This window comes from Nilaparvata lugens, chromosome 5 (genome assembly GCF_014356525.2).
Source record: "Nilaparvata lugens isolate BPH chromosome 5, ASM1435652v1, whole genome shotgun sequence".
NCBI classification, from domain to species: Eukaryota; Metazoa; Arthropoda; class Insecta; order Hemiptera; family Delphacidae; genus Nilaparvata; species Nilaparvata lugens.
The window spans coordinates 40,167,465-40,183,898 of record NC_052508.1 but is presented as its reverse complement, the minus strand read 5'-3'; the positions used below and the strand labels follow the sequence as shown (position 1 = coordinate 40,183,898).

General features: G+C 34.4%; 1 protein-coding gene across 4 annotated transcripts in view; it reads left to right on the top strand.

Moving 5' to 3' along the window:
• The window catches only part of LOC111055331 (KIF-binding protein), a 69,667-nt gene that overhangs the window by 41,784 nt on the left and 11,449 nt on the right, over window positions 1-16,434 (top strand). The window contains exons 1-6 of one of the 4 annotated variants that reach the window (XM_039428350.1): window positions 355-373; window positions 3,093-3,929; window positions 5,049-5,179; window positions 5,965-6,202; window positions 6,585-6,845; window positions 7,645-7,795. In XM_039428350.1, coding sequence (XP_039284284.1) covers window positions 3,229-3,929; window positions 5,049-5,179; window positions 5,965-6,202; window positions 6,585-6,845; window positions 7,645-7,795 — 1,482 coding nt within the window. In that variant the 5' untranslated portion in view covers window positions 355-373; window positions 3,093-3,228. Of the gene's footprint in view, window positions 1-354; window positions 374-830; window positions 1,200-3,092; window positions 3,930-5,048; window positions 5,180-5,964; window positions 6,203-6,584; window positions 6,846-7,644; window positions 7,796-16,434 lie in introns of those variants that run through there. The other 3 variants (XM_022342510.2, XM_022342509.2, XM_039428349.1) reach the window with 3 other exon arrangements.

Sequence of the window (16,434 nt, the reverse complement as noted above, 5' to 3'; positions counted from 1 at the left end):
AACTTGTACCATAGAGAAAAAATAGCGTAAGCAGATATCCCATGGTATAGGGCGTTTATGTCGCAACTTTTACTGTTATCTCAAGCCGATTACTGTCGATTATTGTCGATATTTACTGTTTTGACCGGGTAGTGTATGAACGGCACAATATGAAAGACTACCAGCGTCATAAAGCTTCAGGCTGGATTTACCCTACCAGAGGCTGAGCAGAACTCGGACTGGTCTGGCTCATATGTCAATCAGCTTCTATAATAGGCTGCCTCTGTTGGCCAGGGATCTGCCTGCTGTGCGGTTTCGAGGGGCTCTGAGGAGCCTGCTGACGGATCACCCTCTGTACTCACTCCGTGATTTCTGTATGTTGGAGAGCAGTGTGGTGAGTGCCTATTTTCTTATTTGATTTCTGCCTCTGGGCAGTTGTTTTTCTTTTACATTTTTGACGTGTCCCAGTGGGCTTCACTTTAGTGATCCCTTTTATGGACCTATTTAAATAAATACTAAATACTAAAAATACACGGGAAAGAACTACGTGAACTATCGGCTTGGGATAACAGTGAACCTTGCGACATAAACGCCCTATACCATGGGATATTCATTTATGCTATTGTTTCTCTATGCTTGTACTATGGAAACGTTAATTTAAACTTTCCCGCATGAGTTGCAGTTACCAACCTTTGAAGAGCTTATAAAGTAGACCTACTTAGCTACTTTATAAAGTAGGCTTTATCATTCTCTATCTTTCGTGAATGAGTTATATTTTCTCAATACTTCCAATAAATTGATAATAAAATTATTTTTACATTACTAAAGCAGCTTGATCAAAACATCAGTCTGAAGATGGCAGAGGAGAGATCAGAAAGGAATGAACCAAATACCAAAATAAATTTTTTTTTAGGTTATGTTATATGAAGCTGATTAATCTATGAATTAGGAAAGAAAGAATTTGAAATTATTGTATTCTAGATTTTGAAATTGTATTTTGGAATCTATCATTCATGACAACAAAGAAATACAGGTTGTTATTTATTGTGCTCTGAATTAATTATTTTTACAAAATTTTTTCAAATCTCAAAAGCAAGGTGATAAACATTGTTTCTGCTGCTTTTTTTTGTACAATAAACTCTTTTATAATATGCATATTAAAGCCTATTTGTTTCTTCTTCGTCAGTGAAATACAATCAGAAATAATCTAACATGGATAAGTAAGTAGAAAAATATCACATTAATTATTTTTAAACAATCTAGCCTATAGGCCTTGACTAAATGTAAATTTCAATAAATTAAAGTTTGTTTAAGTTACATCAGATATGACAATTTGGCTATAGTGCACATGTAAATTTTTCTTAATAACTCAATATTCTCAAGTTTTGAGAGTTTATTGAATGCAATCATTCTATTATATTCGGTTTTTAATCAAATCAAATTCAAAATTTCTTGTTTATTTATTTCTGGACTGAAAAGTGGTCTCAAATCAATTCAAGTAGATAGCATAACCTATAATTTTTATTCATACATAACTCTGCCTTCATTGTATTATCATTCATTCCATCATCATCACCTGAGCTTAAAATACTTCTAGTAAGTCGACTTTGTAAAATAATAAATAAAATAAATAATAATGTACTATTTTAAAATTGTTAATTTAAATCTGTTAATTAGGTTAGGTATGAATATTGGTGTAGCCAAAACGAAATTCTTACTATAAACAAAAACTATTATAATATATAAGCGAGGATTTTTTCAGCGCCTATTCAGAATACAAAACCTATAATCAAGAACACTATACAAGCGGAATAGAGACCATGCATTTTGAAGACGGTCGGAATAAATCCCGCGCATCTATTTGGCTTGTTAGTGTGCAATGGGTCTGTCTAATGGAATCTGAGAAACAGAGTGATTGAATGCAGTAGGCTATATGGGCTTCTGGGAAAATATGTTAGGCTATTTTTATTGTTATTCTTCTAGATAATTTAAAAATGAGCCGAATTGCCGAATCATAGTATATGAACTCTGCCATGTTGAGATGATTTTATGTTGAAAGTGTTTAATTTTTACAATAGTTTGACTGGAGCCCTTGTAGTGCACTTTCTCCTTACATTTAATTTAGGCCCATATATTTTTTACCAGTAACTAGGCCTACCTATTTAATAAAATTTAATATGTGTTTTTACTAGTTTGTCAATTGATCAGACAATAATGTTTTTTTTTATAATTTTGTTGATAACTTACTAATCTACTCTCTTACAAGTTATTCTTTGTATTGAAACTATCACAGAGTCATATCCATTATTATTCATTTGTACTTCCAACTCAGTTTATTACTGTATTGTAAATGTAGAAAGTAAATTCGCATGGCTTTCGTTTGGTGGGGAGTCCCTTGCGGGAAGATCACACCTCGCCTCCCTTATACCTTCTTCTTCATCCAATACCCACACTTGTAGGATCGATGGCGTCATGTTACAATAAAAGTAAATGACCAAAAACACCAATATATCAAGATGGCAGTGATCAAGATAACTCACATTTAGTTAACATCTAGGGCCTTGCTCTTCGACTTACTGGCAAATTAGCCAACTAGCCAGTAGCTGACAACTGTTAGGATACCCAGTCTAACAAAAATGGGCTTGCAATGTGCATGATGTTCGCTTGCAGTTATAATCCTTGCAGCCCGTTTTTGCAGCTTCAGTATGTCCACAACCTTGGCTGAATGACCCCACATGAGTAGACCGTAAGTGATATGCCAGTGGAAAAGTGTATGATACACCGATACACCATGACCAGGTATGCCTCCGTCACATGTCTCCTCAGCTTGAGCAACAACTTAAGGAACCAGATGATTCGGGACAGTCTATTAGTCACTTGCTGGATGGGGCTAGCCCACCTGTGTTTCGAATCCAAGACGAAGCCCAGTATTTTCACAGGTCATGAGGCAGGCTCCTCAAACTGTTGCCACATTTTTCTCAACGGTATCTATATTTTTCAAAGCTTCAGGAAATCATTTTGGAATATTTCGTCGCTTATGTCATGATCTCTTGTTTGAAGTATATTCCTTTTCAGGGTCTCTCAAGTGTATAAATCTGATTTTTTGATTTCAGGAATACGGTTATATCCCAAGATTTCTTCATTGACCTAAGGGAAAAGTATGATAAGGTTGAAACGTTACTGAAAGAAGCAAATCAAGATCCGCAATCAGAACCATTCAAGTCGAAGTATGCCGCCCTGGAAATCTTGATGGAATTGAAATCGAAATTGGTCAATGTACTGGATGACCTTAGATCGTCTGACTCGTCTTATGATGAGCTGACCGCTATGCTTGGAGGTGTTTGGGTTTCCCTGGGAACGATCTCAGTTGACACTGAAGAATGGTCAAATGGTGAAGAGCAACTCACAAACTGCTTGAAACTACTCGAAGACAACTCAATGGAGCCTAACAAGATTCTAATTGTTTTGAGCGCCTTTAACCAGCTAGGCATACTGTGGTCAAATCGTGGAGACTACGAAAAGTCTCAGAATTATCTGTCAAGCGCTGAAGATCTCTACAGAAACTACAAGAACACTTGCGAAGATCGCCCGAAAGAAGTCGGTGATTTGTTCTCGACAGTGAACAAACCCCCACCCCAAACAAAGTACGATGCCCCTCTTGAGAAGTTACACACACTCACTCTCTACTACCTTGCTCAGATACATGCCACACTGGGCAACGTTGTAAAATCGGCAATCTATTGTCACAACACTCTACGACGTCAGTTGGAATGCGAAAAGCCTGATATGATTGATTGGGCGTTGAATGCTGCCACATTGGCTCAGTTTATTATGGAGAAAAACGCTTTCCAGCTTGCTAGACACCATCTGGCTGCCGCATCTTGTGTTTTGGAGCAATATGAAATCACATTAGGCACTAATGATCTTGATGAAGAGCAGCGTGGATATTTGTGAGTATGGTACCAGCTTCAAATTAATTTTTTTTTGTCATTATGGTTTAATAAACACTAAGGCCAGCCATTAACATTGAGTTTTACGAGACAGTTCATCCATCCTATCAATATATTTATGACCAGGGATGCCCACAGCGGAAGGGGGGAGGTTGGCCACAGAGTGCGCTCTTAAAATTATTGAGGAGAGGGGTCTCATAAAATATTATTAAAGTGTTTAAACTTACTACTGACGAAATTTCATTTTTTGGGTTCCCTATAAATTATTTGGGGGAGGGTACAAGCTATTGTTTTTTAAATAAATAATAAATAAATTTAATAATGAATAAATAATCCTTGGTAAATAAATGTATGGGGTGTGTCCAAGGGTTTGGGGGGCACTCCTGTTTACGACGGTCAATGAGTTTTTTTGGCATATTGTGCTGTAAATTTTATTATGTTTAAAGCTAGCTCTGATAATAGAACCGTATGTCTGTTCCAACCCTAAAACAAAAATTGGGTCAAATTCTATCTCATGGGAAGTTGAAGCATGACAATGTTTTGAGATTCTAAACAGATTAAAGTATCCGTAAAAGATCAATTCAATCTGAATTTTAATAAGTAGAAGATCATTTTAAATTCACATGAATAGATTACTAGGAATATAAATTTTATAAATTTACGAGTAGCAATCTATAGATATGGATAGATTTATATCTGGTTTTACCAAGCTCGGATAAGAAATTTTTTCAATATGAACAAACTAGGTACGCTTTACAGGAGTGCACTGGAGTTATCGGTAGTAGCAGTAGCTATTGCCATAGAAATCATAATTATGTTAGTGCACTCGTGAGCTGTCCCCTATTTGAACATGTTTAAATGACTTGACCGAACTTGGTGAAACCGGACATTAATCTGTTTATTAGATAGCTGAACGATAATTTCAACATTTATCTGTTCTGTAGCAGCATGCTCGACATGATTATTTTCTCATCACTCTTGTTGACTGAATCTATTCTTGATACTGTATGAAGCATCTTAAATCTCGCATAGCATCATCATTTTATCTTATCATCCACTATCGTTCACCATTGAAAGTTGATTTACTCTCCTGATTAATTGATGATTTTGTCTTTGCAGACTAGAGCAATACAATCATAGAAGTGCTGATGTTGCTAGATGTTGGGCTAAGTATGGCATTGTACTACTGTCCATTTCTTTCGATCGCTTAACTTCAGATGATTACGTTGACACATCAGTTACTGAGCCTGGTAAATTTTCCTTATTCTTATACATTATTCCTTGCAACTAAGTTGAAAACTCAGTTCTAATTCCTACTATTAAAATTACTTTTAATTTGAATATCATTGATTATGAATCAGATGAACTAGGTAGGATGAGGATGTAAACAGATTGATTAAGACTAACTAAAAAACTGAGACTGACAAAGATTGATTAAAGAGAAAATTATTCAAAAATATGTATTCCCCACAGTTCATTGAATTATAAAATTTATTTTCCAATGTTGAATCACGAACAATAAATTGAAATTGTACTAGTTATTCAAGAAATATTCTTAGATGGAATAAAATCCGATCTTAGTAATGCATTCACTAATTTTATGAAATTGTAATATTCATTGATATCAGAGTACTATACTATCATTGTTTGAAAAATATATCAATAAAACCATTGTAAATCAAATAGGATTAGATAAGGATGTATTTATGAACAATCAAATATATCTTACTTTCTTCTACCTATAATATTTTCAAACTGCAATATTTAATTGATTTTGGCCAATAACTTAGTTGATTCGACTAATTTCTTTTATAGTGAATTATATCTTATTTTTAAGATCAATACTTTCACTAACATCACTACTCAGGCACTATCATTATAATATGATATATGGCTATCATCATAAGATGTATTTTTGACTCCCCCACTTTTCAAAATGAACATTTTTTATAAACATTTAACGTTTTCCAACTCAAGAGCTAAGGATTTCAACTTCATAACAATAATAATTATTCATTTTTCTATATTTTTCCAGAATTTTTGGAATTGCAGTTTTCAACGCTTGAACTATCAACCTATGAAAGTCAAATAACAGCTAAATACGTTCTTGTATTTGATGATGCAAAGAAAGTTTTTCACAATTCACTGAGCTGGCTGAATAAAGCACAAGAATTCTATACTTTGGAGAATCATGCATCCGATTACGTTTCCATCATTCAGGATATGAGTGAATTGTATAAACATTTGGCACTCTTTGATGACGATAATGCAAGGTTAGTGGTACTTTAGTACTGTTTTATTCTTATTTTGGATTTGTTCTGATATGAGATGAAATTTCATCGTTATATAGTTGATGGTTTTTCCAAATACTTTATTTTTTTCATGATGGATTTTATACCTGCACAATGTCATTCGTTAAAAAGTTATTGACCACCACTTATTACTTGATCTATTAAAGTAGTTGGTCTAGAATCTATGGTTTTCTATGAGGGCTCTGCTAAGAAAAGATTGATTGTGTCCAGCAACAAAAATTGATTAGTTTTTGATTAAGAATAAATAAATTAATAACTGTGTGCTTCTATTTAAAATCGTCGTTCAATATTTACATCAATTTCATTACAATACCCAAGTTCCACATGATATTTTTGTTTTCAGGAAATGCAAGTTACATAAAAAGAGAATAGATATGTTGGAGGCTGTCATCAAAGAACTGAATCCAAAGTATTACTTGAACGCGTGTCGAAATCTGCGATACGAACTTGCTGCAACATATGTAACAATGTTCGAACTGAAACAAGAAATCTTACAGGAAAATTCGGAAAATCAAACGCCGCATGCAATAAAAAAGATTCATCACCTGATAAGCAAAGCCATTGAGGCTTACAACGGATTCCTTGATGTACTGAATGATTTAAAGTGAGTATCGATCAATTCATACAATGCGAAATCTAGAGATTCATTAGCCTTGAACATTAAATCTAGTTGAGTAAGTTCAACAATTGAGCAACTATTTCCAACTTCTGTTCCTACCAACTTGGTGCATTTCTAAGCTCTGATATTTTGTGTAACTGCAAGAGCTGTTTGATATTGAATATAACTCTTCGATTTATGATATAGATTTATTCACTTCATTATGCAAAAATCACAAAAATACTTAACACAAGCCAAAATACATAACTTACCATAGATTTTTATAGGTATTCTAAAATATGCATTTTTATTTCTCATATACAACAAAAAATACGCAAATAAATACAATTAATTCATTCAAGTTTGACAATAAGTACAAAAATATACAGCGGAAGGCAGGAACAAAAGTTGATACTGTCCGAAACCATTAAAATAATTCACTCTTTCATCATCTCAATAGATCTTTGTTGTAAAGTGAGCGACAGAAATTTTTAAGATACATTTTAAAAGGTAAAAAGGAAAAATCGTATCAACATCCAATTTTACTTTGCATTATTTAATTATTCTCTTCAACTTGTTCAGGACTCATGAATCCTTGGTCTTGGAATTTCATTAAAAAAAACTAGATTATTCCATCTCAACGGTTCTTGTATTAATCTTAGTTGATATCTAATATTATTGTGGCAATTCATCCTAAAATCTAGTATGTGGTCACTTAGGTGATCTCAGTCATAAGTAGATATTTAAAATTATGAAATAAAAAACCTGTATCTCAATGTAAATCCTTGTTTGCCGTTCTCAACAGAACGAAGAAACCTCCCGCTGAATTCGGCTCAGATCTGGTGAGGCCAGCACTTCTATCATACTTCTATTTGGGCCATCTACATAGCAAGTTGGTCATCTACAACAGAGAGCGGCAACTTGAGCATAGGAAGAAAAGTTACGAATATTACAAGGTAAACCATAAAGTCTCCCGTACACAAAGTGTACAAGGCAATTGAACCATTGTTTTTATATTTGAATATATTGCAGTTTCTACATTTTAGGTTGTACAGGGTGGGGCAGAGCCGATTGACGAATTTGGAAGGGTAATGAACCATTCAACTTGGAAAAAATTATTTTATTGGTTCAACTCAGTTTAAAATGTAGTTTTTATTGTTAATTTGAAAAAAATTATATCAGTTAAATGGCGGCCAAAAGCAGCAATACACTGATGTAGCGTATTTTTGAAGTTTTAAAACGCATTCTGGCACACTGCAATTGGTAAGGCCTGGATCTCTTCTCTGATTCGCTCCTTCAGTTCTTCTAAGGTGTGTGGACCACAAGTGTATTTCTAAGTGTATTTCCAAGTGTATTTCACTCGTGATATACACAAAATTTTTCCTCCACCTACATTTTTATAAAAACTGCAAATAAAATAATTTTTAAAATCGTACTTGACCAAACAATATGTTACAACATAATCCAAAAAGTAAACAGATACAGCTGGCTTGTAATCACAGTTCTCCGCCGACAGCGCTATGCACTATTGTCGGCAAAAGTTGTAACAACAATAGCCGCCATAACTACAGCTATGTTGAAGTTCCCGTTTCAAATTTGATTAGTTAATGAGTAATATTCGTTGGCTGGTATTTTGAATAACATGGAATAAAAAAAATTATACATTTTTACTTTCCTTGCCCTATTACTATAGGTAAGGAAAGTATTGCTTTCCAAAAAAAAAATAAAGCTACCCTAATTTCATGTTTTCTATACGTTTCAAGGTCCCCTGAGTCCATAAAAATTATTTTTGGGTGTTGGTCTGTGTGTGTGTATGTGTGTGTGTATGTGTGAATGTCTGTGAACATGATAACTCCATTCCTAATTAACCGATTGACTTGATATTTTAAACTTAAGGTCCTCATACCATGAGGATCCGACAATAAGAAATTCAATAAAATGCAATTCAAGATGGCGGAAAAAATGGCGGATAATTACTAAAAAAAACATGTTTTTCACGTTTTTCTCGAAAACGGCTCTAACGATTTTCTTCAAATTTATACCATGGATAGCTATTTATAAGTCCTATCAACTGACATGAGTCTCATTTCTGAGAAAATCTCAGGAGCTCCGTAATATTCTTGAGAAAAATGGCGAATAATGACTAAAAATCCATGTTTTTCACGGTTTTCTCGAAAACGGCTCTAACGATTTTCTTTGAATTTATACCATGGATAGCTATTTATAAGCCCTATCAACTGGCATGAGTCTCATTTCTGGGAAAATTTCAAGAGCTCCGTAATATTCTTGAGAAAAATGGCGGATAATGACTAAAAATCCATGTCTTTCACCGTTTTCTCGAAAACGGCTCCAACGATTTTCTTCTAATTCATACCATGGATAGATATTCATAAGCACTATCAACTGGCATGAGTCTCATTTCTGGGAAAATTCCATGAGCTCCGTAATATTCTCGAGAAAAATGGCGGATAATGACTAAAAAACCATGTTTTTCACGGTTTTCTCGAAAATAACTTGACCGATTTTTTTCATACCCTGTATAGTTATTTATCAGCTCTATCAACTGGCATGAGTCTCCTTTCTGGGAAAACAATGGGGGGTCCACCCCATCCTTGGGAAATGGACTTAGTAACCTCCTTCTCGTGCATGAGGTAGGTAGGTAGGTAGCGCAGTTCATAAAAAGAACACATAGTCGAGATATTTCATCTGTAGAACAGCTGTTTTGACGACTTTAAAAAAATGACGACTAAGAAAATCATCGAATCTCACAATTATTCACACAAAGAAAAAGTACTTTGAAAACAATTATATATACACATATACCAAGTCTGATCGTAGTTTCAAATATGAGCAAGGAAAGTTGTGTGAGTGTACCAGACCAGATTTTTTTAGTATAGTGATGTGAAGTTTGTAATAATTTTAGCATACAAACATAAATTTCATATATTGATCAAATGTCTGGTTGAGGTATTGAATGTAGTTGGTTTAATGACTACTCTATAATGCTTCCTCATCTGAGCTTAGACCTTCTAACCTATTTCAAATGTACGTTTTTAAAATAGAGATGCTTCCCATGTTATTTAAATGGAGTTACTTTTCCTCCCTAGGGATTTTTTCTGTTTTTTAGTACCGAGAGCGAAAAAGTGACACTATAGTATTATGTTCCAGGGAGTAAAGTAAGTACTTTAGACAGTAGGTGGAGGAAAATATATTTTTTTGATATTCCATGTTATTCATAATACCAGCCAACAAATATTCCCTATTAACTAATCAAATTTGAAACGGGAACTTCATCATAGTTGTGTTGTAGTCGTGTCGGCCATTGTTGTTCCAACTTTTGCCGACAGGTAGCGCATAGCGCTGTCGGCGGTGACAAGGTCTATAAATGCAGGTCATGACACAATCCCGTGATGCATTGCAAAATCGTCATTTTATGGGGTTCTAGTTCACCAATTTTCAAATTTATCAGCTGTTATCATTATAGATTGAACAACATGATGTGTTATTTTGTTATATTGTTCAAGGAATATTGTTTGGCTTTGAATTGTAAAATAAATTCTTCCCACAGAATAATAATATTCAGATTCCAACTAGGAACTGAATTGTTGATTTTTAGATTGAGAACTTCAAACTCTTTTTGAGGTTAGCCTTTTGTCCCAATGCCTTATGAATCATAAAAAGTTGCAAGAATAAGAATAATTTTTAATAATAAGAAAATGCATTATTGAACCACTTATTATTTAAATCTTAATATTAAAAAATCTAAAACCTGAATTTACATATTATCTGAACTTGAATATTGTTTTTTAAAAGCAAAATGCATGATTTTGTTATGAGCCGATTGGAATATTTCAAATGCACCGCCATGAAGACCCCACATAATGGCTGCTCCAAACAACAATAGTGTCATGACCTGTATTTTATAGACCATGGGCAGTGAACTGTGTGAATACAAGCCAGGTGTTTAATTTTTAGGTTATGTTGTAACACATTTTACTGGTCACGTAAGTTTTTAAAAATTATTTTATTTGCAGTTTTTATAGAAATGTAGGTGGAGGAAAAATGTTGTGTACATCACAAGTGAAAAATGTTTTTTCTCCCTCAGGAAAATTGTTGCCCGAGGCTTTGCCTCGGGCTTCAAACTTTTCCCTCAGGGAGAAAAACAGTACTTTTCACTCTAGATATACAAATAACTATTTAATGTAAAATATAGTTGTATATAACTAAAAAATGATTTTATCAAATAATTTCTTATTGAGAATCTTCCTCTCTTCAGTACAAACCTATTGTGTTAATTCATTGTTATAATACAAATCAAAATATTATAAACTAGTTTTGTGCTATCAGGGATAGAGATGGAGTGAGTGAAAATGGGAAGGATGGATGCTTGTCTCTTGATGTGGGTCTCTTGGCCGATGGGAAAGAAACCCAAAAAACATAGATGTTTTGGAGAATGAAGAATTTTATGTTAAAATTGGAGTTGATCACTGTAAAGCAAAGTCGTAGTAGCCAAGTAAATAAAATGAGTGAGGGTTATAATTATTTAGCTGAACTTGTGCCGTGCTATGAATTTAGAAAGTTAATTTGGAATTTAGAAGCACACACAATATAACTCAATAAAAGGGATGCTTGATAAACATACCTAGTGCTAGAGAACGGGAATCCAGAAATGACAAGAGAGCCAACGAAATAGAGAGAAGATATCAAATATATTGTCACCTCTTACAGTTAAATTCAACAGTTAATTAAACAAAATAAAGTTGTATCATGAAAACCGAAAATAGAATCACTAAATTTAGAAAATTATCTCTAATATAGCTAATTTGATAAAATCCTACTCTGTCTGCTTTACATTGAAAACATCTTAGATTGAATCATGAGAAGCTTAAAGGACTCTAATTTCAGTAAGAAGAATTGAAAGTTATCATAGATATTTCTCAGAAATATGTAAAGTGTATGTAAAACTTGTTTCTCATCCAAGCATCATACATTATTGCATAATGAAAAGAGGTATTCTAGCTCATCTGAGCCTGCTAATGTGCGTTCTCAGAAGGATAGCGCTCCTACATCTGGTGCTGTATGCAATACTTCTAGCCTATCGACCTCAGATACATCCTCTTGTCTGTTGGGTACCGCTAATGTCATAGTATTTGATCATTTCAATCGGCCTCACATTGCCCGAGCCATAATAGATTTAGGCTCACAGATAACAGCTGTCACTAAGGAGTTAGTGAATAAATTGAATTTGAAGACTAGCTACACTGATCGAGAACTCATCGGTATTGGCTCTAAAACTACTAAAACTCATGGTGAAGTTCATCTCACTATATCCTCGAGGCTCAAACCAGAATTTAGATTGAGTACTAAAGCCACTGTCTTATCAGTCATCACATGTAACCACCCATGGTCTCATTGAACCCTGAAGTATTTGAACATTTTTCAAACTTGAAACTGGCTGATGATAAGTTTCACATCTCTAATAAAGTTGACTTGTTATTAGGAGCTGACTCTTTTCTCCAAACGTTATCTGCTCAATCTCATGGAATTACTAAATTATATCCCAATTCGCCTGGAGCATTGAGCACAGTATTTGGGTATATTATCATTGGCAAAGTTGATTCTAATGAACCTGTCTCAAGTGTCAATAAGGCTACAAGCTTGCTCACCTATGTTGAACCAATCAACCAGTTGATTGAAAAATTTTGGGAGACTGAAGAGGTTTCAGTAGAAGTTGAAAAGAATCCTTCTCATGCATATTGCGAAAATCTCTACACAGAAACCACCACTCGGTGGCCGTCTGGTCGCTATGAAGTCGCATTGCCTTTCAAAACTAAAGATGTGTCATTGGGTGACAACCGCACCTCCTCAATGAAGAAATATACCTCACTAGAGAAAAGATTAGCATCAAATGAAAATGTTCATAAACAATATCATGATTTCATTAGACAGTACGTGGAATTAGAACACATGTCCAAAGCTTCACACTCATCTAATTATGTTATCCCGCATCACTGTGTTCAGAAAGAAGACAGTTCAACAACAAAATTGAGAGTAGTCTTTAATGCATCAGCGCCTTGTAATAATGGAACTGTTCTGAACGAATCACTTCATGTTGGGCCTAAATTACAGCATGATCTTACTCACATATTAATGAGTTTTAGAACTCACAAAGTAGCTATTACATCCGACATTAAAATGATGTACAGGCAAATTTCAATCAGAAAAGAAGATAGAAAATTTCAGCACATATTCTATCGTAGTTCACCCCAAGAAGAGCTGATAGAATTTGAACTCAACACAGTCACGTATGGAATGACGTCAAGCAGCTTTCTAGCTCAAAGAACACTTCTCCAATTAGCCCATGATTATGAAAATGAATTTCCATTAGCTGTCAATGCGATTCGCCAACACACTTAAGTTGATGATATTGTATCTGGCGCCTCTAGCCTATGTGAAGCGAAATTACTCATATCACAGCTGAATGAACTTATGTCTAAAGGAGAACTCCTATTGAGAAAATGGTCATCTAATATGCAAGAAGTAACTGAAGAATTTCCCGACGAGATGTTGGAAAACCCTCTCACATTTTCTGATACGACTCAAAAAATAAAAGTTCTTGGTTTTCGTTGGAATCCTGCATCAGATGCTTTCACTTACACTGTTACACCGTTCGCTGAACTGCCAACAAAACGATCCATACTATCATATACAGCTAAATTGTTCGACCCGCTTGGACTATTGTCTCGTGTAATATTCTCATTCAAATATTTTTTGAAATTACTCTGGCTGTCCAACCTTGATTGGGATGAGCCGCTTGATGAAGACTTGACTAGTCAGTGGAATCGTATTTCTAGTACAATGCTGACTCTCTCAAATGTTCAAATTCCTCATCATATTGACACTACATATGTCAATATCTCATTGATAGGATTTGCCGATGCATCTGAAAAGGGTTACAGTGCTGTCTGCTATATTCATATTGCATCAAGTGATCAATTCATATCGATGAATTTCATTATGTCAAAAACACGAGTCGCTCCTGTGAAAACACATACTATTCCTAGATTGGAATTATGTGGAGCTCTACTACTGTCAAAGTTGTATAAAGTTATTATACCTCTATTTGGAAAAAGTATCTCCAATGTAAGACTGTGCTCTGACGCAAAGTTGGTGTTGAACTGGCTAAAAACGCCAGCTTACAAGCTCAAGACTTATATAAGCAATGATTAACACAAAATACTGAGACTACATTATTCAGTTCTGCTAGCAGCAAAGGACAGACGCTGAATGAATCCACTTCACTTCTCTTGTCTTGCCATGGACAGCTGGGAACGGCCTCACTAGATAGGAACCTAACCAACGTTAACTGTAATTGGCAGTTACTATTTTATTGAAAATATCCATTAGAATTTCCGCCAATAGAATGGAATGGTACAACTATAATTTAAGATACATTCTCCCACCAAGCAACAGCTATTTTCCAAATTCCTAACCAAATAAGGCATGATTGATAATCAATCGGACACAAATTCCTTGCCTTATAGGGTCATGAACTAAGCTGATGCTCCAGGAAAATCGTTGATTTTCCTAGTACCATAACTTCCACACACACAAACACACACACACACACACACACACACACACACACACACACACACACACACACACACACACACACACACACACACACACTAGCAAAGTCGACACAACACAATGCAGAAAAGCAAAGCAGCAAAACAAGTTGTTATAACAGACTGACTTCTCATGATAATTCGCATAATCCTCATCATTCACAATTGGAACAATGAATATTGTTACAAACTACAATATTTATCATTTGGCAAGTTTTGTTTTTATCTAATATCTGGCTAAAATTTATTGCTGAAGCATTTGAATGAAAAGAAATTGTAAGACAGGTAATGTCTATGAGATGTGATGATAATATGATATGGATCTATCGATAATATGATGTCCATCTCGAATAAAAATTCAGAAAATTGGATATTGTAAATTCAATTTATTTCCAAAGTGTGAAAAAACAAGAAATGTTCCCTGTGGACAAATCACTATAATGAAAAATGGATCCAAAAATTTGTGAATTATTGTTCAATTTTTATCCAAGCCGCTATCGATTTTTTCCAAAATGAATATAGAATAAGAATTTGACCAATAAGTACATTTATATTATACAATAGGCTTTGTCACTTTGTGAGGGCGCAACACACGACCCAGTCAAACATATTACAAATTAAGATTACAAATCATTACCAGTCCAGTTATTGATGCCAGTAAGATTAATATACTCTTCATTTGAGTAAAAAGCACTTTGCTTAAGCCAATATGATATTGTTTGAATGATTTTTTGTTGCAGGATCCTGATTGTGCGCTTCTTAATGATTTACTTAATGTAATATATATGGCGTGACTATATTATCTCTGTGTCCAGTTAGATGTGCATGCTGATGATAGTGTTGTTTAAAGTTATTTATATTTTTTCTACATATAGCTTCAGTTCAGGCGTGAACCAATTTGTTTGACTAGATTTGGGCCTTAGTTTATAGTCAATTAAAGGACAATGAACATTCAGGTAAAACGTTAAAACATTTATAAACATAGATTATAACAGTATTTGTATCACAGACATTGAAAATATTCTACCAGTCGTAATTAGATAGAAACCTATTTATTATTTAGTCTAACAGCCGAGAAAAGACGCTTTTTGCGGAATTCTGTTTCCTGTGTACATTATATAAACTGAAGGATCTCATTACATCCATGAATTGGAGGACCTCCGGTCTATGCTCATCAAGAATGTTTATATTGAAATCTCCAGTGATTGCAATAGAAGATTAGGGAAGAGTAGGGTCTTTCAGTTATATAGTTTAAAACTTCTTCCAATCTAGTTATGAAGTCCTGAAGATCAGAGTCAGGTGGCCTGTATAGACTCATAATACAGTTGTTTTGGACAATTTTTATTCAGTGTACTATACTTGATAGAGGTACTGACTAATATAGATGATCCTCCGTGTATGAGTGGAGGTGTCCTGCAGTAAGAGGCTGCTAGGACAAAGTCACCTGGGACATAAAGTGATATTCCATCATAATTTAACCAGTGATCGTTAATACATAAAAGATTGGTGTCCTTCTTCAACAAAATTTGTTCTTTCCGGTTTATCTTGTATTTTATTGAGCAGATATTTATGAGAAAAAAAATGTTTAATTCACTCCTGTTTATTGTTAAATCCATCTGTTGTACTTCTACGCTGGTTAGGTGTTGACTGCTGCCATGCAGTTTAAATTATTTGAAGAGTCCATTGCAGTTTGTGGTTCGAAGGTAGACTCTAAAGGTATAGATTTGGGAACTATTTCATGATCACAAACTATCTTATTGGCTAAACCCATGATCTTATCACACACATATTTTTTCTTAGCCTTTTTAGATGTAGTCCATTTGCTGTGTGAAATCGTCTACCTATATTATTAATATTCACAAATGTTACATTACTAAAATGCTTACATAAGTTGAAGTTTTCTTCATTAGCCTCCTGAATTTCTTTTTGATGGCTGACCAGATTGGGTGATCATGTCTGTGAGG